This window comes from Podarcis bocagei (assembly GCF_964188305.1).
Source record: "Podarcis bocagei genome assembly, chromosome: 6".
In the NCBI taxonomy this organism is placed as follows: domain Eukaryota; kingdom Metazoa; phylum Chordata; class Lepidosauria; order Squamata; family Lacertidae; genus Podarcis; species Podarcis bocagei.
Window position 1 is genome coordinate 32,046,954 of NC_138130.1, and position 23,292 is coordinate 32,070,245.

Here is a 23,292-nt window from a genome sequence, read left to right on the forward strand (position 1 = left end):
CTCCAGCAACCATGGCAAAATAGTTGGCTTCCGCTGATCATAGAGTGGTATGGTGGCAATGCACATATGGAAGACACAAACCCACACATAGTAATGGGAACATACCTGCATGTCAAAACCAAGCCCTACACATAACACAACCTGGCAGATACAAGGACACCATGACGCCCTCACCAGTATCAAGCACAGTGGCACTTGCTGCAAGTGCCTAGCAATCCATAGATTCCAGAGATTCCTGGACGCAGGGTCTGGATCTCCCCTACTAGAAACCATCCTTTCGAGTGCAGAGTATGAAAGGAAAGACACTCCAGCAATTAGGCTCAGCTTCGTGTTTTGGGTGTGGACGTTCTGGCCTTGACTTCTGCTGGCATTTGCTCCCTACCAGTTGCCAACTGGCAGACTGCCTGCTCATCCATGGTGGTGGCTCCAAGCAGAACTCTTGGAGAGCCTACACAATGAACTGTCCTCATGAGTGCTTAGTGTATACACTGGGAGCAACATCATTATTGGTGGGAATAGGCCTGCCAGGCTGCTCCTCAGTAGCATGCCATGAGAGACACGGAGACAGCAATGAACATTTGTCAGCAACTGCGGCAAACTGCCTGAACCGAGTTGTTCAGTAGGGATTGGTGATAACATGACTGAGAGCGGGGTGGCTTGTTCTCATGGCTTTGACTGCAAAGTAGGGGGTGGGAGTTAAACAGTAAAATGAGAGCACATAGGGAACAAAACTTGCCATATCCTTAACCCACCCACCCACCTCTCTGTAATATGCTGTACTAAGTTGCTTTTCCCAGCCTGATTCTGATACTGATAGTGAACTGTGGAAGGCACAACATTCTTAAAGCTGATTTTGGTTTTAATATTCTAGGCACCAAGCATTTGAGGTGCAAATCAATGTAGAAGTACTCCCATTTTCGTACTACTGCGAATCTGTTTATGGGAAGACATACTTTAGTCTTACCACAATATTTTTGGGCTATTTAACACATGATTCCAATAAAACAGAAAATTGCTGAAAAGTTGCAGGTGTGATTTGTAATCCAAATTTACAAATTAAAATTGCTCCTTCCTTCTCGCATCTCCAAATATATTTAAAGTTACGTTACTTTAAACAATTTGTCTGTAACTGTAAACTTTTCAAAATCCTTTTTGGCTTACCTCTCCATTCTCAGCTAATGTTGGTTAAGAAATTCTATAATTTGAGTCAATAGAGAATTAATAGTTTTAAGAAGGATAGAAATGTGTTGGACAGAAGGCAAAATAACAAGAGAATGAATTCTGGCATTTGTCCAATTCAAATATCTAGCACTTTGCAGGGGCGGGCAAACTTAGGACTGAGGTCATAATATGGAAAAAGTCTGTTTCACAGACTTTTTACATTGAATATGATCCAGGGTTTTTGGTTGTGTGTGTGTTTAATGAAGATCCTATTAACATTTGAACACTGAAGCTCGTCCAGGCATGAGAGATTTTATAACATTATCATTTGCTTTTTTTGCTTTTTAATTGCAAGGTTTTTCAGTGAAAAGCTTCTCCAACTTTACTTTTAAGTTGGTTTTTGAGAGTCAGTCCATGGGATCTAAATAAACTTTATTGTACAGAATGTGTATTTTATATGCTCATCAATTTTTATATTAGTCTATTTCTTTAAATTTACAAAAGCAAGGAAATAGAAATTTTAACCACTATATAATCATGTTATTCCGTTATGATCAGCTAATAATTTTGAATTTTAAGTATTTTTCTCTTAAGTTAATACATTTTAACAAACTAATTTTTATATCGAACAAGGCAAACTACTACATTACATTGCATCAAGATCTGGACTTGGATTTGACTGAAGCTATTTATTTTTAATTGTGGTAAATATAACTACTTGCATCGGTTAGGATGTTGTTGCAAGCAAATATAGTAGCCTTTGATTTTATAAGCCACAACTGGAGTCTCCGTTCTTCAGGGTAAGAGTGTTTCCAAATTATCATTACAAATTGTAGATCCTGTATTAAACATGAGCCTTGGCTCTAAGTATTTATTTTGGTTTGGTATATTATGCATGCATGCAGTTCAGTTTATGATTTCTAAACTCTTGTTCAATTCTCCCATTGAAACTAGTGGGGCTTAATAGGAGTTAACTCTAGCCAGACCATGCCCACATTTTGAATGTGTTTCTTTTTCTGCAGAGTTTTGAAACTCAATTAGTGTCTCAAAGTGAACAAATTAATCAGACTAGAAATTGATTGAAGATTTCTTTTCTGCATATGTTTTTTTAAAGGTGTGTTACAAACTAAACACAAACTGCATAATATATTCCAGAGGTAAGAGCAAATATTTTCGTAAACGAATGGTGGATTCCCTTGGTATCCTTTTTAAAACGGTACTTAATAATTTTACTGTTTTAAAAAAGGATACCACTAGACTTTTCCAGATGTTATTATTGTTGTTCTTTTTTTATGCAGTTTCCAGACAGGAATTCTTTTCTTTATGATTCAGGTGCTATGAGTTATATTCAGTCGACGATAGCAAAGCAAGTGGGAAGCAAAATATTATAGGACTGAATCCAACTGCTGAGCAATCTCTTGCCAAGTGATTGATGAAACTTTTGTCATTGATTCTTTTTGTCAAGATTCATTGCATCATAAATTAAATTGTATATCCACTAAATATGGGTTCTGAGATAAATTAAGGGCTCAGAATAGCTTGGTGTTTTTTTCAGTTATGCAGGATCTGTATAATATGCAACTATGAACAAAATACCTTTGTTCTCTTTCTAGTCATATAAGCTTCATTGAAAAGAACGTCAGCTTTAGACACAGGAAACCTAGTTCTAAACATGGGCACACCTCAGTAAATAAATGTTGTTATTAATTAAATATTTCAACAAATAAAATTTAGGTTTAGTTTTAGTATTACTCCACCAGGTCATTTCTTAGGATAGAGAGGTGGTGCTCATCATAAGACACTACTACTACTACTACTACTACTACTACTACTACTTATTATTATTATTATTATTATTATTATTACTACTACTACTACTACTACTATTTTATTTATATGCTGTCCATCTGACTGGGTTGTGTCACTCTCAATAAAATATTAAAAACACAATAAAACATCTACCATTAAAAACTTCCCTGTACAGGGCTGCCTTTAGATGTCTTCTAAAAGTCAGATCGTTATTTATTTCCTTGACATCTGATGGGAGGGTGTTCCACAGGGAGGGCACCACTACCAAGAAGGCCCTCTGCCTGGTTCCCTGTAACTTCACTTCTTGCAGTGAGGGAACCGCCAGAAGGCCCTCGGACCTGGACCTCAGTGTCCAGTCTGGACAATGGAGGTGGAGATGCTCCTTCAGGTATACAGGGCCTAGGCCATTCAGGGCTTTAAAAGTTAGCACCAACACTTTAAACTGTGTTCATAATTGTGCTGGGAGCCAATGCAGATCCTTTAGGACCGGTGTTATATGGTCCTGGCTGCTGCTCACAGTCACCAGTCTAGCTGCCGCATTCTGGATTAGTTGTAGTTTCCAAGTCACCTTCAAAGGTAGCTTCACATAGAGTGCATTGCAATAGTTCAAGCAGAAGATAACCAGAGCATGTACCACTCTGGTGAAACAGAGCCATACACTCCACTCCCATGCAGAATGGAGCTTTCAGCTATGCATTACCCACATATATTAAACCTAGAAGTGATACTTGAGGAAATATACAGTTAAAAATCTTTGTGTATGCTCTAACTAGAGGAAGAGATGTTCATTCTTTCCCTCATTCTTCCAGCACATGCTTAATACCAGAATACCAAGGAGTTACCCCATTCACTGAAACGGCAGAGATACTTTCTCAAGCACATTGAGTATTGCATATCCAATTGCAAAGCAAAGTATCACATTTATCTCTGCTATAAAGTAGCTGGAGAAATGGTTGCTGTGGGAAAATATAACAATGAGAATCCACCTGGAGTCACTTCAGGCCAGGGCTAAGCCATATGTTTTCACAGTACAATTAAAAGCAGCAGTTTTAGGATGCTGATTCCATCCAGTCTTTTAATCTTACCTGTTCTGGAGCTGTTTGCCAGTCTTTTACAGTCACTGTTTCCTTCCTTATCCATTTACTTCCCCTTCCTTCCTCACAGATCTCAGCCTATCAGGCATCATATATAGAATGCTCTAATGTTATGAAACTGATCAGCTTTTGTGATGTCAGTAAAGGCAGGGAAACCCATTTTGAGTGAAGGACGTGCTTCCTATTTGGTCACATGGACAATTCTAGCCAATCAGGAATTGTTATACAAGCCTAAGTCTTTTGCAGCAAACCCATAAAATGCCCCAAAGGGGTTTCTTATGATGATGTTGATGGCTTTAACAAATCAGGGGCTCTCTTTCTACTTCAGACATTACATTTTCCAATTTGGATACCAGTCAGGTATACCTTATATTTCATAAAGTGAGAACTGAGTAGTATAGTAATTAGAAGTATGAGTACCAATGGACCCAATGGAATTTGTTTGCATGTAAACATGCATAGGATTTGTGCTATTAAATTCCTCTAGGAAGAATTTTAAAAACTAAAGTTATTGATTCAAGATGTGGGAAAGCGTGTTCTCCTTCATGGAGAGCACGTGTTGCGGTGGGGGCCGCCAGGACACTCCAAAGTTGGGGGCGGGCTAACTGATCGTTGGCCACTGATGCGATTGGGGCTTCCCTTGTTGTTGGGAAGAAATTAATGTTGCCATTTATTGATTGACAGCCAGAAATGCTAAAACTCCTTGCAAGAGGCTAGGGCTTCCTCTTTATTTCTGGTCAAGGCATTGCTTTTAGTTTCAGAAATGGTGTTTTGCAGAATACGTTACTACATGTGAAGTCTGTTGTATAGGACATGATGTTTGGTAAATTGTTTTTTCAACTATTCCAAGCTATTGGTGCATAACACCAAGGTTGCAGGTTTTGTCCCCATATGAAACAGGGTTCCTTTCAACTCTACATTTCTATGATGAAGTTGTGGGATGCCTTCTTTTTTAAAAGGTGCTTCAATGAATAATAAGCTATGAGTCTAGTAATATTTGATTTCCAACATTTTGCTATTGCTCTGTATGGCATGTCTACTGCTAATTGCTTAAAGCCTCACCTTCCATTCCATATTTTTTTATTATATGCTGCTTCTACATTGAATGCCCAGTGGTCTTTTCTATTTTTCTGTTTCATTTAAACAATGTATTTTATTTGAACACTTTATACCGTGGTTTGTAAGTGGTGTACAATGAGGTTGCAAATCGGGGGGGGGGGATGACTTAAAATGCATGCTGAAATTTTTTAAATGCTTCATCAGGTGCTGGAACTTTAACAGGGAGTGGCCTTGGCCTTGTCTACTCTCAGCCAGGAGAATTGAGTCCTCAATACCGAACACATGGCTCCTGCTGGAGATGAGCTGAGCCATGAGGGACTGCCAATAGTGATGCTCAGAAAGACCTTAGTGATCAGGCAGGGGTATAAGGAATCAGGAAGTTCTTGAGGTTTCCTGGACCAGATTTTGGACCGGGTTTAAGATAAGCACCACATAGAACACAATGCAATAAGTCTTGAGATTAGTAGTGCATGAATCACTGTGGTTAGGTTAGCCCTTTCCAAGAATGGCCATAGTTGATAATATACCAGCCAAAAGACACTCCAGCCACTAAGTCTACCTGAGCCTCCAGCGATAAAGATGAGTAGAGGAGCACCCCTGAGCTATGAACTTGCTCTTTCAGAGAGAGTTCAATGCCATCCAGAACAGGCAGCTTGGCTAGTCTTCCAGACACAGGAACTCCCAGCCTCCTCCACCTTCCCATTGTTCAAACTCTACTTATTAATCCTCATTTGACACACAGCTTTACATATTTTATTTTTGAAAGGGTGAGTTGCCTTCCAACCATCATTCAGTGTGTTGAACATTTGCTCACATTATTCTAGAAAAAAGGGAAGAAAAAGAATGAGTCAATTATTCAATTGCCCCAGTCTAGAAAATGAGCTTCCTCTGGATGCGTTGAGGGATAAGAGCTTACATTTGAACACATATCCACATTCTGATTTTGTTCTGTGAACCGCCCTGAGACTTGCAGGTGATATATAAATTCAATCAATCAATCAATCAATCAATCCAGGGCTGACAGACTGTGTGTAAATACTGCTGGGTCAAGATGTAAATAGAAGTAGTACACAGCTTACATAAATATCATTTCAAAAGAAGGAGGTGACAGACACTCAGAAGGCAAAGGTTTGACCAACAGACCACATACTCAATTCTCTGAAGTGCAAAGATACACGTACAGGTTTTATTTTACAGCACTGTGGCCAAGTAGAATTATAGAAAAGTGAATGACCTGGTAGGTGATCAGAACACATGACATCACTCAAAGCTGTGTCCCACATGAATGCAATGGAAACATTACAAGCAAGGAGAAAGAATTAATGTGCCAAATTGGAGCAGAATTCTAAGGAGGTGGATTCCTGAGGTAGAGAGCAGAATATCCATAATTCGCATGGTAGGCATTACAAAAAAGTGGTATTTTTAACATCTAAGGTCAATACATTTTACTGGAAAACTTTTAAGTTTGTGTCAGGAACTTAATTGTTTTGCTGTGTGTTGGGTGATGACGTCTATAGGTTTCTTTCTTCGCACTTACCTGAATTTTGTGGTGCAGTTATCCAACCAGTGTTCACAAAAACGTATGTACTGTATTAGGGGAAAGTGTGCATAAAAATAACAATAAAACAAGGTAGAAAAATGCATTGCATTAAGGGAAATTGCTTGCAAAAAAAATTTGTACACAAGTCAGTTGCATATAAATGTGTATAATTAGGAGAAAATCACACCAAAATGCTGAAGAATTTTCATAAGGATTATAAATAAGAAACAAAAGATTGCTGCAGAAATGTGGAAAACTGGCTTTAAGATTGGAAGCTGAGAGAACCACAACTGGCAGATTCTTCCACCCTTGTGGGTGACCAAGCCCAAAACACTTTCTCTGCTTCTTGAGTTTGTAGCCAAGTCCAGAGCCATGAGTAAAGACTCAGGTATGCGCTTGTGCAAACAGGTGGTCAGTTTCCAAAAGGTGGCAGTCCAGGACAGGCGAGGCAAAGCACAAGAGTCCCTTCACTTGAGTGATGAGTTGCTCAGGGGAAAGAACCAAGAGTTGTAGAAGGGCAAGGCAAGCCTCTGTTGGCTTCCCTAGACAGCAGGTTTCTCTGATCTGAAGTTAAAGATCCTGACATCATTACATGTGTTATTAACTATAAATCAGGTTCAAGACCATGGCACATAGGGAGGTAGGATGACCTTTTAATATGAACCTCAGTTCCAGGGGAAATCTCACTGACAGGCTGCTATTTGATGTATGAAATCACATAGTAAGAAATTGGTTTTCTTGTAACAAAGTTTTCTCTGTTTCGTCAACTAATAATGTAGAATAAAAGCATCATATGGATATTTTTCAGCTGTTAACTTTTACTGATTGCATAATGTATAATCACTCATGTTTTTCAAAGAACCACTTATTTACAGCAGAAAAAATAGCACATATAAAACTCAAAACTAGTGATTTTTTTACTTTCTTTTATAACTAATTAGGCTGAAGTACAGCACACAACCAATTAAACATAAGAATTTCACAGAATCAATATCTTGTTTTAAATGTCAGCTAATTAGCTTGTTTATTGCAGTCTCTTGATACAGCAACTATAACATTACCTCTGAAATGTATCCTACAGAATTAATTGGTTGTTTAGAAAACTCTCTAAATGAATTTGCTTGAATCAAGAATCTTTAACAGGATGTTCACAATGACCTCAGTGCTTAAACCCTTTCATAGGGGAGGGGTTCAATTAAGATCTGATTAAAGAGCCACAGTTTTAAATCTGACGAATTAATGAATCGATCCTACAAATTAATTAGTCTTTTTGGCCCTAACACAAACTGAATAAAACTTGAGCTTTAGGTCTTAATCTGAAATACTACTTTTAATGTACATAATATCCATAGTGTTTTCCAGAGAAAAAGCAAATCCCTTTCTTAAAGGTACCACAGAACCTGCTCTTTTTCATCATTCCAACAGCAAAGCCCCTGGTTTATGCTCAGATCATCTCCTGCCCAGACTTCTACATCTCTCTCTCTCATCCCCCATCCTCTTTTGTCTGATCTCTCTTCAAACACAGCTGCTAAAACCATTATATTTTGATTGCATCATGCTTCTTTAAAGATTATTCCACAGACTCTCCCCATCCCTTTCATTCAGCACAAACACCTTGTTCCTGGTCTCAAGAATCTCAACAGATATGCCTCACACTATTTTTCAGATGTTATCTTTTTCAATTCATCTTTGCCTGGGACCTTTGTTCTTCTGATTTGTTTGACAAGATTTATATACTGCTTAATTGACAAAAAGCCTCTGAGCAGTTTTCCTACGTTATAATCTCTAAGGATGTCCCACATTATTCAGCCAGCCACATCTAATATCAAAAGCTGTCCCCCTAAGCTGTGCCAAATTTCTCAAAGGCCTACAAAATTTCTCTTGACTTCTCTTTTGCCCTATTCATAAACTCTACAACTTATTCCAGCAAACATATTGTGCCTTTCCCCTCTCATTTCCTGTTTTAACTCCCTCCCCCAATAATTCTATACCAGCGTTCTCCAACCGGATGCCCACCAGATGTTTTCTATTACAGCTACCAGCATCCACAACCATTTGCCATTCTGGCAGAGGCTAATGGGAGCTGCAATGGAATAAAATATGAGCATCAGGTTGGGGAAAGTTGCCCTGCGCTATAGATGTTTTGGAATAGGGATGGTTCTGTCTCTTATTTTGCTATGAGATGCACCATGGGGTTGGCTCCAGACTAACTAAGTTGTTTTCAGTTCCCATTGAAATAAATCAGGTGTAAATCACCATTCTGACCTAACCTGTTGAATTCAGCGGGACCAAATTTCAACAGGAACTTAGTATGGATACAGCCCCATGGATATTCTACAAATGATATGTAGTACTCTATATAACTGTTCAGATCTCTTAATTTTGCTTTGCCATATCCAAGGTAAAAGTGTAAACCCGTGAAAATAGCTGAGGAAGCAAATTATTTTGAGGAAAGAAAGATAAAGGCTTTGCAATTAACTTGACAGGAAGGGAGATACTGCACTTTCAGCAAGCTGGTAGGCAGTTTGTAGAGTGTTAACACCACAGAAATAATATAATGTATCACCACATATTACACAAAACACGGTGTAGGTTATGGGTTCCCACTGCCCTTCATGTTTAAAAATTAAGTAATATTTTCAAAAGGCAGCAGCAGGCTGTTACCAGAAATTGAAGGAGTATAAACTTACCAAAATAGCTGTTAATCACTAGCAAACAGAATGGACTCAATGGAATCGTAGGAAGCAAGATGTGACTAGGTAAACTGAGTAGCTCCCTTGGACACTTTATTGCTTAAACCTGTTTCTTCCTGCTGTGGTAAGTGATTAGTCCTGAAACTTTGGCAGGCTCCTTGACTGATGGGAATGTTTAGGCCAGTGCAGAGAAATAATCTTCTGGTAAGTGACCATCGTTCTTTCATTTTCATACATGCTCTCATTTTTATGTGGCCTCTTTGATCCTAAAGTGGGATTATGTTGTAGATCTCTTTCAAGCTTTGAACTGTAAACCTGTCATATTTAAGAAATTATTTTGCACTATCTACCGCCAAGGATGTAGACAAGTGTTGTGGAACTGTATTATAATTATTTTGTCCTTTTTAGCAATGTTTTGAGAAAGATTGGGTTCTATTTTGTTTCTTTTTAGAAAGTTTCTGCACTGAGGCCTCACCTGGTTTTGGTTTAAGATCGCATGCTATGTGAGAGCGGTGCATAACCCCAGCACAGAAATGGAAGTGTTAATTTGCCAGGACATCTGAAGATCCAGAGTCCCTGGCAAGCTATTACTTCAAGGAATCTTTATGCAGGGAATTTCCTGGTGGTAAGGCTTTGGGGCCTAAGGAGAACACTGGACAACTGACAACAACTGTTGTTGTTGATGCAACAAAAAGTGGCTGCAGAGCAAACCATGGGCCCCCTCTATATGCTGGGCGAGCAGGTGGGATCCATTTCCCAGGCAGAAAGCCTAGGAAACCATCCCCCTGGCTTCCCCATCAGACCTTGGCAGGCAAGGTGAACACAGTCCCACAATAAGGCCCACCAGAGAAGGTGAACAGATTTTTGGAGCAGCTCAGAATGCAAGGGTTTCCCCCTCAAAACACACACACACACACACACACACACACACACACACAAAATTGGCAGTGTCCAGAAAGCCAGCCCGTTCACCGGCCATTTATCCTTCCCCTTCTCCCACCTCCTTACCTAAACTTACCGCGTTGTGAGGACAGAAGAAAGCAAAGACAAAGGGACGAGCTGGTGAAAACCAAGTGCTGTTGCTAAGCTGCTCCTCATTTTTCAGTGAAGATCTCAGAATCAACTTAGAGCCTGTGTTATTCCGGCCGAGAAGTCTGGGAAGTGTAGCTGGTAGGTGAGTTGGGATAAATTAAAAACTACACTTTCTAGAATCAGGAATGGGATCCTAAAAGTTGAGGAAGAGGAGAAATCCCCCCCCCCCAGTTTTGAAAACTCGGCATTTTGAGACAAGCCAATATTCAGAGAGGAGGAAGTCTAGCTCAACCCATTTCTGAAATCCCAGCTCCATTGCTAATTTCGTATTCTGATAATGTGTCTACTCTGTCAGAGTTTGACTACACATTCTACTCACCACATGAAAAGCAGTTCTATGCAGCCAACCTCTGCCTGTAAATAATTCTGAAGGCTCCTGGGGTTGGGGAGGGATAGGTAAATGCACATTAAGTGGAAACCACTGTTGGCCTCTTTTCCTGCTCCCCCCCCCCACCTCTGCTTCCGCTTAATGGTGGGTCATATTCCCAGTTTCTTTCCAACTCCCAGGGGACAATTAGTTCCAACAGCTTCTTCTTCCTGTGTGCTTGAGTGTGTGTGATTTCTGTCACCTCCAGCTTTCTCTGCCTGTTAGTGGAGTAGTCTCAGAATTCCCAACATGCACAAGCTCTCACACAGTAGGACTTTTCTGACACAGAGTGTAACATGTAGGCAGGCTCTTATTCAGTGTTGCATTTCAAAATGCAGTCAATACATTGGATATAATCAACATGACAGGAATGTAACAGTTCATTTACCAACCCTTAATGGCTTGGAAAGGAAAAGCAGAACTGTGAAGATGGATTCTACCCAGGTGGAAAATTGCAGCTATTTATTTCTCTTTACTGAGATTGCTAATTTTGTTACAGTGGATTGCAGCTTAGTTTTTCAACAATTTTGCTTTTATGTTTGGTAATTAAATCTTGCATTGCTATATTTACTTTACAGCAATGTCAATGTGGTGGGCTATACCATGTCTGTACTATTTTAATTAGCATTTGCAGTATTCATTTGTGGTTTTTAGTATTGGAATTTAGGAATACAAATATGTGTTTTAACTTACTATTCTGTACTATTTTATGTGCCATCATTTTATATACTAATAAGAAACTCAGTTCTCCAGTCCTTTTATAACCAAAGTGGAACCATCCAGAAACTCAAGTTGAGAGATATAAATAAGGGAGCAATCCTGAGCACAGGAAACTGTTGTAAAGCTAGCCAGGGTAAATTAAACCATCATAAAGTTACACCAGATTCACATTCCATTCAGCAGCAGGGCTACTGCTGCTTCTCTGCAGAGGGAAAACAAGCCTTTAAAATAATGTTCTATGCCAGGTAACACAAGACAGTTAAACTGGTTTAGGATCCATTCCAGCCTAAGTCCCACTGCATCCTAAGATGCTCATCCCACGGGATCTTGCCATAGAATTGCCCCCTAAGTCTTCCAAGGGTAAACAAACAAACTAGAGGTGTGGAATGGAGCCACTAACTGGATTCCTGAACACACGCCCTCACACTGCAACACTTTGTTGCAGGTCACCCATTAATGACAAACTCTTTCTTCGTGTGCCTTTCTTACGTATCCAAAACAGCAAGAGGAGAGGCATCAGCATACTTGAGGGACCCTCAGTGAAAGAGCAAAACAAGCAACCAACTCAGCTGCAATCCACACTGAAACCCTTTTCATTTGTGGCCCACCACTGTACTAGTATTATTTGCAAATGCTGTTGCCACTCATGAGGCATAATGTGGAATACAGAATTGTATCTCCCTTTTTAAATAATGCCATTCTATGGGAAACACTGGCCTGCAAGTGCTTCAATTGGAAAACAGCCTTTACTAAAGGTGCCGCGGACTGTGAAGAAGCACAAACTCAGGACAGAAAGGAGAAACGAGCTAAGAGGAAGGCACGTTTGGCACTCACCACTCACCATGATCAACTCCTGCCCGGATACTTATGTCCCCACTGTAGAAGGACGTGTGGATTCAGAATTGGCCTCCACAGTCACATACGGACTCACTGTTAAGACCGTGTTCATGGAAGACAATCTTACTTGGTTACGAGTGATCTCCAAAGAAAGAAGAAAGAAGAAAATTGCTTATAATGCCATGCCGCTGCAGAGTGTTATAAAAAAAAAGTGGGAGGGTCTTAATTCACATGGGAAGTAGGGGGATTTTAAAAAATACAGTGCTAACTTGGGTTAAGAACTTAATTCGTTCTGGAGGTCCATTCTTAACCTGAAACTGTTCTTAACCTGAGGTACCACTTTAGCTAATGGGGCCTCCTGCTGCTGCCGCCCCGCCGCACGATTTCTGTTCTCATCCTGAAGCAAAGATCTTAACCCGAGGTACTATTTCTGGGTTAGCGAAGTCTGTAACCTGAAGCGTCGGTAACCCGAAGTACCACTGTATAACAAAAAGTCATGAGCACCTGTATACAGTCAGTGAACCCAGGATGATGAGCTACTGATGCAGTTTGGTGGAATGGAATGGAGTATCCTGTAGGAAGGCATGGCTGGAACAACTGAATAGGAATACTCCATGTCAGCATTTGCTTCAGGCCCAACTTGTTCTCTAAAGCACAATAGAAGGTTTCTAGAGACATCCTAGTGGGCTCCACTGAAATATTTGCAAATTGCGTTTTTGTTTTTTTAATCGTTCACCTTCCTATGCAGGGGCGGAGGAAGGGGGTGGGTGGGTGTCATCACTGAGGGGGTGACATTTGGTGCACCACCCGCCCATGACTCCGAAGCTGTCGGGGGAAAGGGTGGAGCTGCACCAACTTTCCAGCGGCCTTCCCCCTTCATTTTGACAGCTCAGGGGAGGCTTGGGAGTCGCGGGTGGGCGGTGTGCCGTTGCCCCCGCTCCTGGGCTGCTTCCGGGGGGGGGGGACTCCTCCAAGCTGTCAAAAGGAAGAGGGAAGGGAGGAAGGCTGCTGGCAAATCAGCGCAGCTCCCCCCCCCACCCGCTTGCCCAGGAAACAGCCCGCCATGGGGGCTCGCTCCACCTCCCATGGGCAGCTCACTTTGCCCCCTGGGATGCTCACTGCGGGTGGCACCACCCCCCCGGACACTCGCCCTGCCCCCTGGGATGCTCGCCCCACCCCTGGGTGCACAGCATGGGTGCCAGAGCAGCTAGCCCCGCCTCTGTTCCTATGTTAGCAACAATCTTCTGGGTTTTTTCTGTTTCCTTCTAAACAAATAAGCGTTGTGTTTTTCAAAAACACAGCAGCAAAATTGTACATTAGATTTTTAGCATGTGGAATTGTTTCAGTGATAGAGTTGCCACAACAGCTTGTTTAAAATGGCAGCTTCGTTGATACTGTGTTAGCAGATTGTCCTAAATGAAATTCATGCTTTGGATGTAGATATGCATTAGGCAAGGTTAACCATCTGTTATGTGATGGGAAGAGGATAAGAGCAGTAAATTTCACTTCGTTAACACTGATTGAAACATGTGTCCACCCATTATTCATGAAGTATTTATGTTTTGATAGTTAGATATCTTTTATCTGTGTGTTTCAATAGATTAATCTTAGCACATATTTTTCAGAGGTATGCCTTTTCTTGGAGTTTGCAGTAGATGGTTCATTTTGCACAAATAAAAAAACCAGACTCTGCATGTTTTCCAGTCAATATTTATTGATGTTAGCTGATTTGACTGACAGTCAGAATGCATGCAAATTCTCTCAAAGAATAATGACATCCCAACTAATGAGATATACCTTTGAACTGATTTATTATTATTATTATTATTATTATTATTATTATTATTATTATTATTATTATTAAAGAAACACATGACCCAGTTTGCCACCTGTTTGTGATTCTAGGAGAATTACAAAATTATCACTTACCCTCTGTTTTCTATTTTCAATTCATGCCGAGCAGCTTCATAGGAATTCTGGTACTTGTCTGCTGCTTCAAGTTTAATAGATTTTATTTCACATTTCAAATAAAAATATACCAGATCAGGGTCAACTGTTCTCAAGAAGCCTGGGATAACAAAAAGGTCTTTGTCTGGCACTGAGAATATGACAGTGCAGATGCCAGGTACGCTTTCCTGAGGAGAACATTCCAGAAACATGATTCTGTCACTCAGAAGGCTCTCTACCCAGTCATCAAGCCAATACCTCAAGCAGTTAACTTTGGTTAAGCACCAAGAGGAGATACACTTCAAAATACTTGGGAGCACAGGAAGCACATGACTACTGTGTAGTTAGACACTTTGAGGACCCCTGATGCTGTGTGAAGTGTTAATTGCCTCCAAGTTGGATTGTGACAGAGTCACACTTCTGGACTTAAGAGATAAATGATAGCAGTGACCAAAAAAATTGACTGCATGCAGAGTTGTCAAGCATTGTACTTTTTTCTTGTCTGTTATGTGAATTTCTACTAAGTAGAAATTATATTTCCTAGCCACCACTTTGCATACCATTTGGGGTAAATCTGCAGTGTTGAAGTCTGATTGCTGTTCAAGTGTAACAGCATTTCCCTTCTCCTCAGTGGAAGCAAGTGTCATTGATTAATCTTTAGCACGCACCGAACTTTTTCTGGTTGCTTCTGGTGTCCACAGGATGGCACTCTGTCGTGATCCTAGAGGGGTTAGGGCCTGTGTAGAAAGCAGAGTGACACAGGCCTGGAAAGAAGGGAATAATATGTCCACCACAGTGTTAGAAACTGAAAACTTAGGAGCTAAATGGCACCTTAAACCTAGGTTATGGGCACCACAACGGAATGCCTAGGCGCGCTTTTTTTATAACAAGAATACAAAGCTGAAAATGAATGAACTGCAGCTAAAATCTTATGTTTGTTTTAATCTGAAATCTTAAGTGCAGTACTGCTCCCAGAGCTTCGAAAAATGTTCGCATTAATGAAATTACCTGTCGCAAAATGCACCTAGAACAATGGGACTTTCAAACGCTGGTCCATCAGCCTCAGAGGTGGGATCGCAGCTCTCCCAAATGACAACATAGTTTGTTGCCTTTCAATGATGCTCTGGGGGAGAAGTTTCACTTTTCATCCAGACAGTACAGCTGCTGAAATGGGAATGAGAGGAACTTCACACACAACCCTTTACACACCTGCCTCCAGTCTCAAAACAGGGATTGTAGGAGGAGCCACTAGAGCAGTTTGTGTGGGTTGAGTGGGATCTCTGCATATTGTGGAGGAGCGCTTAAGGTTTCTGTTTTGTTTTTGTTTCTATACTGGCTTTTGATGATGTTTCAGTAAGTCGCTTTGAGTCACTTTCGGGGGGGGGGGGGAGAGACCCTATGGATGATGGTTTATACATTAGAAAAGGTGAAAAACCCTTCCCTCACAGATTCCTGAGCCAGTCAGGAGAAGCACTGCATAAACCGATAGCCTGGCTCCTGCATGAGACAACCAGCTATTTCCTTGGGCAACTCATGCGATCAGTTCCCCCCACACCCCATGCTATTTTGCCTGATATGCTAGTCCTGCCAGGTAGCATCCTCACAGGCCTCATATTCCCGCCTCTTCCTCTGCTTCCCTCCATTATTGATCCTTCCCTCTAATATACTTGGCGGTGGAACCCAAGGCGTTTCTGTTCCCTGAAAGGCCTGCCTCCCTTTGTACAGGAAAGCTGAATGAACAGACAGTTGTTTGTTTGTTTGTTTGTTTGTTTGTTTGTTTGTTTGTTTGTTATTGACCAGGCCTTGGCCTGGTGAAACCAGGATCTGGGTGCCCTTCACCACCCACGCAGCATCATCCTTGAAGCCAGATCCATGTGTGCATTTGGTCCGATTCACCAACGTTCTTCTTACATCATAGTGCCACATAATTAAGAGGCTTTTATTATCTAAACTATATCTGAAACGTTTTATTGGACTTAAATGTAGGTCATTTGTTGTTTTCTCTTTCCAGGATGTTAGAAGATGACCTCAAGTTGAGCAGTGATGAAGAGGAGAACGACCAGGTAACAAAACTAAAGGTTTTTTAAATATAAAAAGTGCATGATCTAATGATAGAGGTATGCTGACGATGTCATAACTCATTTAAATATTTCATAAGAAGCATTTCATACAAAGCTGAGGATCCAGTTAATAATGTGTATAGAGTTATAGCTCTTGGGTGGTATCCAATGGTGGCGCAACTAGAACCCTTCTCCCCGCTCATAAGACTTTCTCCTGGGAGTCAGGGCAGTCCTCTGAGCAGTGATGGCTGTGTCATATAGGGCTGCAGGAAATGAGGGAATTGTCCTCAATCTAGTGAAGAGGTTTTGCTCCAGCCATGGCTGTACTGGCTGCAGTGGATGGGAGTTGTCATCCAAAACAAGTGGAGGGCAACAAGTTGTTAAAGTGCTAAAGAGGAAATGATATTTCCTCATAGCCTCTGCCTCTCTTTCTTCCTAGAAATTAAAGCACTGTAGGATGTCCCATGGGAACAAGCCCAGACAATAACATGGGATTTTCCAATGAAAGTGTATGGCTACAAGAGCAGAGAATGTGTGGTAGCATGAAAATGCTCTCAATGTGTTACGTTAAATAAATAAGCTTAAGAGTTAGAGAAGAAGCTATGAAGGAGGAGGAAGAGGAGAACAAAGTTGAGCTGATCATGTGTCAATAAGCTTGCTGTAATTAATTAGCCACACACATTAGATAGATCCTTAATTTTAATTACCTAAATGTATTTTCCTCCTTTGCTCCTCATCATTTATCCAGTTAAAATCATAGTTAAAATTTTATAGGCAGTGATCAGAAGAGCTAATGTGGGGATAGAATTTTTTCCTGCTTGCGTATTTAATTCCACCGATTTTGGAGAAGAACTTACCTTTTTGATCCCCAATAAATATCTGAAGAGCTCACACAATCAGCAGACCGCTTGGTAGTTAACATAAATCTGCAAGTTAAAATGACCCAGTTCCCTTTGATTTATAATACATAGAGCAATAATGCTGCCATCATCCTTTCAGAAAATGTCTGAAGCTTTGTGTCATGGAGATGTTAAAATCATACTTAAGATTGTTCAGTTGTCATGATTATTGCCTCTTGGTTCCCCTGAAGTGTGGAATGACACATGAAATATCCATATTTCGATTCTCTGTTCTTCAGTATAGTGGTCACTGGGCCGTTTAAATCAGCCTTGGGTGTATTATATTAAACAGTGATTGCTAACTATTATGCAAATATCCCTCCTTCCTTTCCTTTCTCCTTTCTACTTTGCTTCCTATTATTTTAGGATAGAACATTTTATAGAAGAAAGTAGAACTCTATAGGGAAGAAGTAAGCCACTGAAGCCAGTTGTGGAATTCATGTCAATCAGTGTTAAATGAATTTGACTGACTAGTTTACATATGTGGAAAAATAATCTAACTTATTTTTACAACCTCAGGCTTGTAGGCAGTTTCCCCACCCTTCTGCAGGATCAGGTTGGTTGCCACTGAGGTTTTGTGGCTGTGAAAATTTATTGCCCACAGAGCCAATCAATCTGCATTCAGCAGCTTAGTCTGAATAAATAGAGCCATTGTGCTTGTCTGGAATATGTAACCAAAGTTCATCCAGTCTGTTTGCCTCTCACATCTCCCGAGGTTCATAAACGGCAACACCCTGGTATGTACTTTGGCCTCTGCCAAAGAAATTGTGAAATTGTATAAATAGAAGCTACAGAAGCAACCAAAATCCATCTTTAGAGACATGGCTTCAAAATGGAACTCTGGCTTTGAGTGAAAGAAAAAGAACTTTGTTGTAGTACTTTTCAAGTAATAGCACTCTCTCTCTCTCTCACTCACACACACACACACACACACACACACACACACACACACACACTTAGTAAGTATGTGCTAAAATATTATGACGAATTCAGATTACTTGAACAATCATACCAGGTAGGACTATACCTAGCATTTTCACTCCAAGACTAAATAGCAGCTTCAGTGGGGCAGTGTTTTGTGGGAGCTGGGACTACAGTTACCGTATTTTGCGCCCCATAGGACGCTCTGGCCCATAGGACGCACCTAGTTTTTTGGGGGGGAAATAAAGGGGAAAAAATTATTTCCCCCCCCAGGTGCGGGGCTGGAAGAACCAGGTCGGGGAACAACGGGAAGGCGTGCTCTGCCTCCCCGCTGTCCCCCGAGCTTGTGGGGCTGGCTATGGGGAGAAGTGCGCTGATCCCGGGACTGTAGGCAGCTCTGCGCGGCCATCCTGAGCGGGGTGGGACTTCGCGCCCCGCTCCCGATGGCCGAGCAGAGCTGCGCTGATCCCGGGACTGCAGGCAGCTCTGCGCGGCCATCGGGAACGGGGCGGGACTTCGCGCCCGGCTCCCGGTGGCCCCGCAGAGCTGCGCTGATCCCGGGACTGCAGGCAGCTCTGTACGGCCATTGGGAACGGGGCGGGACTTCGCGCCCGGCTCCCGGTGGCCCCGCAGAGCTGTGCTGATCCCGGGACTGCAGGCAGCTCTATGCGGCCATCGGGAGGGGGGGCGGGACTCCGCGCCCCGCTCCTGGTGGCCACGCAGAGCTGCGCTGATCCTGGGACTGCAGGCAGCTTTGTGCGGCCATCGGGAGCGGGGCGGGACTTCGCGCCCGGCTCCCGGTGGCCGCGCAGAGCTGCGCTGAGCCGGGGACTGCAGGCAGCTCTGCGCAACCCTCGGAGCCGGTCTCCCGAGGGTTGCGCAGAGCTTCCTGAAGCCTGGAGAGCGAGAGGGGTCGGTGAGCACCGACCCCTCTCGCTCTCCAGGCTTCAGCGAAAGTCTGCATTCGCCCCATAGGATGCACACACATTTCCCCTTCATTTTTGGAGGGGGAAAAGTGCGTCCTATAGGGGGAACAATACGGTAACCCCTACTTCCCCATATGTCAGCCCCTCTTCCAATCCTGTTCATGCACACACATGACTGCTACTTAAAAGTTTTTAAACTTGTGTATCATCAAATGGCATGTTTAACATAAGCAATACCATTAACTTGTTTTAATAAAATATAGTCGAAACCTTTCAGGGGACGTTAAAGTTACTCTGCCACCTAAACCTTAGCCTTCCCTAAGGGCACGCTGATATAACTCCCAAGCTAAAATATTTTAAATCTCAGCATTCCAAACCCAGATTAGCTATGACAGTTTTCATTAATAGTGTCTTAGTAGTAATGCATCTAAAATTGGCTAACAAGATTTTAATAGAAGATGGTTTAATGATTACGTTTAATGATTTCAGCAGCCACTGCCCTTTACAGCAGATGCTCATTATTTTTAAAAAGCCGCCTTCTATGTATTGCTGTATGTCTGTGCCTGAAAGAAATGGTGCAGAGACCAGCTCTGTAGTACTGTGTGTACAACACAAAGAGACTTGATTTGAACGTGCTTAATAGAGATAAGGTCAAGTGTATATTCCACAGCGATGCACTGAAAGTTCTATGCTTGTCATAAATTATGCAAAGTAAGCAGTTGGATGGCGTTAGAAAGGGAAGGGAATGTGGGCAGGAGCAGAGAGGGTTCGCCAGGAAGGGCTGCTGTTGCACAAGCTCATTCATCTCTGTGAACTCAGTGAATTTAGCATTGCTTGTGCAATTACACTGTTTGGTAGGTGACACCCAGAGGCAAGGTGGAAGCACAGAAATGGTTATGCAGAACATAAGGTGACCTGCTTCCCTGATGATTCTATAGTCTGCACTGAACCACCTCCTTTCAGCATGTCCTCCTCTCCATTAGCAGGTACCACCTGAGGACACGGGTGGCGCTGTGGGTTAAACCACAGAGCCTAGGACTTGCCGATTAAACGGCATTTCTGTGCGCTGCTCTGGTTTGCCAGAAGCAGCTTGGTCATGCTGGCCACATGACCTGGAAGCTATCTGCGGACAAACGCCGGCTCCCTCGGCCAGTAAAGCGAGATGAGCGCCGCAACCCCAGAGTCGGTCACGACTGGACCTAATGGTCTGGGGTCCCTTTATCTATGTCTGTCTGTCTATCTATCTGTTTGTCTATCATCTACCTATTTTTTTCCTCTTGCTATCCACTGCCTTGCAAAACCCTATATAAATATGGTGTGCAGTCCCTAAGGTGGTTGGATGGCGTCTTGTACACCTCCTTCTGGCAACTCCTGCAGCCAAGCTGGTGCCAAATGTATTGTTTCACTTTCCTTTGGACCACATCAGTGAGGCTGAGCAGGGGGCCTTGTTGTCTTGGCAGCCCAGGACATCCATACACTCTGCCCAGGCTTGTGCCCCGGGGAGGTCACTTTGGTGCTGCTAACACAGCAAAAACAATGCAGGAGGCAGCAGTTACAAATTACTGGTGTCTGCAGCCACAGCAGGCCCTGTGATTCCCCAGTGGTTTGACTTCACATCCCCCCGAGGTGCACTCCATTTTCTCTCGAGACACACCACCACCACAACAACAAACATCATCAACAACAACAACATATATTATTGAAGAATAAAATATATGCAATAATAAAAAGGAATAGCATCATTTTTATAATGAACTAAGTTGATCATACATACACTTCAAACACCAATGACACCTTCTCCTCCCATTTGTCATTTTTCCATTCAGGGCCATCTTTTCTTAAACTTACTCTCCCCCCCTTTTTTTAATGCCTAGCTTTTGAAACACTTGTCTTCCACATTCGCTGACTAAGCAGAGGCTGTTTCATTCTGCCCTTGCTTTTATTGTGTGTCAATCGTTTATATCATAAGCCAGATTCTGTAATATAGAACGTACTGGAGAGATGCTCATTGTGTCCATTACCATAGTTGTGGCCAAGTTACAGCAGTAGTCTAGCCTGTTCACTACCCAGCAAGTACAAGAAATAAGTTGCATTGATTGTTCTTCCCGACTATGAATTATCCCAGCCTATAATTAGGGTCCAGTCCATTTTCTCCTCTACATCAATAACTGGTGGACACCTCTCCCATCATATAGTTCTTCTTTATTGTTAAAAAGGAGTTAGTAAAGTTGTTAAATTGTAACATAGGTTTAAATGCCTGCAGATTCAAAGCTTAATGCAGCATATAGTATCTGGCCTCAGTATTAGCATTTTTCAAATTTCTCTGAGCATTGTAAGGCACAGGTCATCTCTTCCTCAGCTTCCTTTCATCTTGTTCCATGCATTGCTGTACTCTAATTACATTGAAGTTGCTCACTTTTCACTCCCAATTACAATGGAGGCATTCAGTTTCCCCTTTGATTTCCTTTCACCAACAGATTGCAACTCATGGCAGTTTGGGGGTAGTTTATTTTACTGACACGGAAACCTAAATATTTGCTGATTATTTCCCCAACCTCTGACTTGTTGCAATAAAAGCTGGAGATAGAAGATGCAATCTGAAGAGAATGAGAACCACAAAATTATTACTGCTGTTAGAATACTTGTGTTGTCTCATGGACTTGAAGTACAGCTGGAACTTTTCCAGAGTGATTAATAGGCTGAGGGAAAATCAATCGACCTAGTGCTGAATGAATCTATATCCACTAATGGAGGGCTGGGGGAAGAGATGGACAAAATCCTGTATCTTACAATTTATGGCAACTGAGGTATCGAAGCTGAGCAATTCACCTGAAATACTTTGCTCTGTATTCCGGACCATCAATGGTCCCCCCCTTGCTTCTATCACAGCAGTATTGTTAAAATCCACTTGAGCAGAATCTCAACCCTTCTTTGTGTACAGTAGCAAGTTTCCTGAAATAACTGTATTGATTTCAAATAAAGATAAGGAGCTATAAACACAGCTTCAGGGAAACAGTTTTAGGTCAAATACCTGGGCTCAACATTCCTTATTTGCAACACACACACACACACACACACACACACACACACACGGTGTTCCCTGAATTTCTGGTTCTCATCTGTGAGCATTGTTGCTTATGTAGCTAAAAAAGCATCACCTGCCCACAACAGGGGAGACAGGAGAAGACCCCAAGGTTTGCAAGAGTGCAAAAAGCCCGGGGGCGGGTGGATAGGAACTAAGCCAGAATGATAAACCAATGGGGACTTAATCTGCTTAGTGGCCCTGGAATGCTGTGCTGACTGACTCTGCGGGTGGTGGAAACAGAAAATCAGGTGCAAAGGGAAATGGAATGGAATATAATGAAGGAGCAAATGGCAGACTAAATGAAACAGTCAAACAGGAGTACACCATGTTGTTGCAGATCCCGCTTGCTAGAATATACAGTGGTACCTTGGGTTAAGTACTTAATTCGTTCCGGAGGTCTGTTCTTAACCTGAAACTGTTCTTAACCTGAAGCACCACTTTACCTAATGGGGCCGCCGTGCCACCAAAGCATGATTTCTGTTCTCATCCTGAAGCAAAGTTCTTAACCCAAGGTACTATTTCTGGGTTAGCGGAGTCTGTAACCTGAAGCGTATGTAACCCAAGGTACCACTGTGATGTGTGCAAGGGTGCCATTGCCGTTCTGGTTTTTGGACAACGCAGTGTTGCCCTTTGTTTTTAAAAGCCACGAAGGAGATATAGATTGTGCTGTGGTAGCTACAGCAGCAACCAATACTTAGCAAATTGGAACTTGGGAAGTGACCTTATACATCCAGCTCAGTAGTGTCTGTATGCTGACTAGCGGCAGCTTTCTGGGGTTCCAGCCCTACCTGGAAATGCTGGTACCTTCTCCATGCAAACCTGGTGCTCTACCACTGAGCTATGGCCCTTCCACAAACCCAGTCTGACTCTGTCTCCAGAGAGATAGGAGAGCATCCCCACCCTCCTGTTTTTTAATAGAAATGCCACCATGGTATTTTGTAGCCTATAGAAAAAATATATTTCCCAGCTTGTTTTCACATACTTTTCCTGCAGATATTGGGGAACCTAAAGATTGGGGGTCAAATGCAGCCCACCTGGTACCTCTATCTGTCCCTGAAGAACACTGAGCAGACCATTTTTTC

At 42.1% G+C, this 23,292-nt stretch overlaps 1 protein-coding gene and 1 long non-coding RNA gene across 9 annotated transcripts in view; one reads left to right on the forward strand and one right to left on the reverse strand.

Annotated features, from left to right (window-relative positions):
* LOC308589822 overlaps positions 1-4,141 on the reverse strand; it is a 120,663-nt gene extending 116,522 nt beyond the window's left edge. The window contains exon 1 of the long non-coding RNA XR_014009498.1: positions 4,056-4,141. This is a non-coding gene — a long non-coding RNA (uncharacterized lncRNA). The remainder of the gene's footprint in view (positions 1-4,055) is intronic.
* The window catches only part of AFF3 (ALF transcription elongation factor 3), a 246,805-nt gene that overhangs the window by 171,476 nt on the left and 52,037 nt on the right, over positions 1-23,292 (forward strand). For all 8 annotated transcript variants that reach the window (XM_081199269.1, XM_081199267.1, XM_081199266.1 and 5 more), the window contains one exon: positions 16,331-16,382. In XM_081199269.1, coding sequence (XP_081055395.1) covers positions 16,331-16,382 — 52 coding nt within the window. The remainder of the gene's footprint in view (positions 1-16,330; positions 16,383-23,292) is intronic.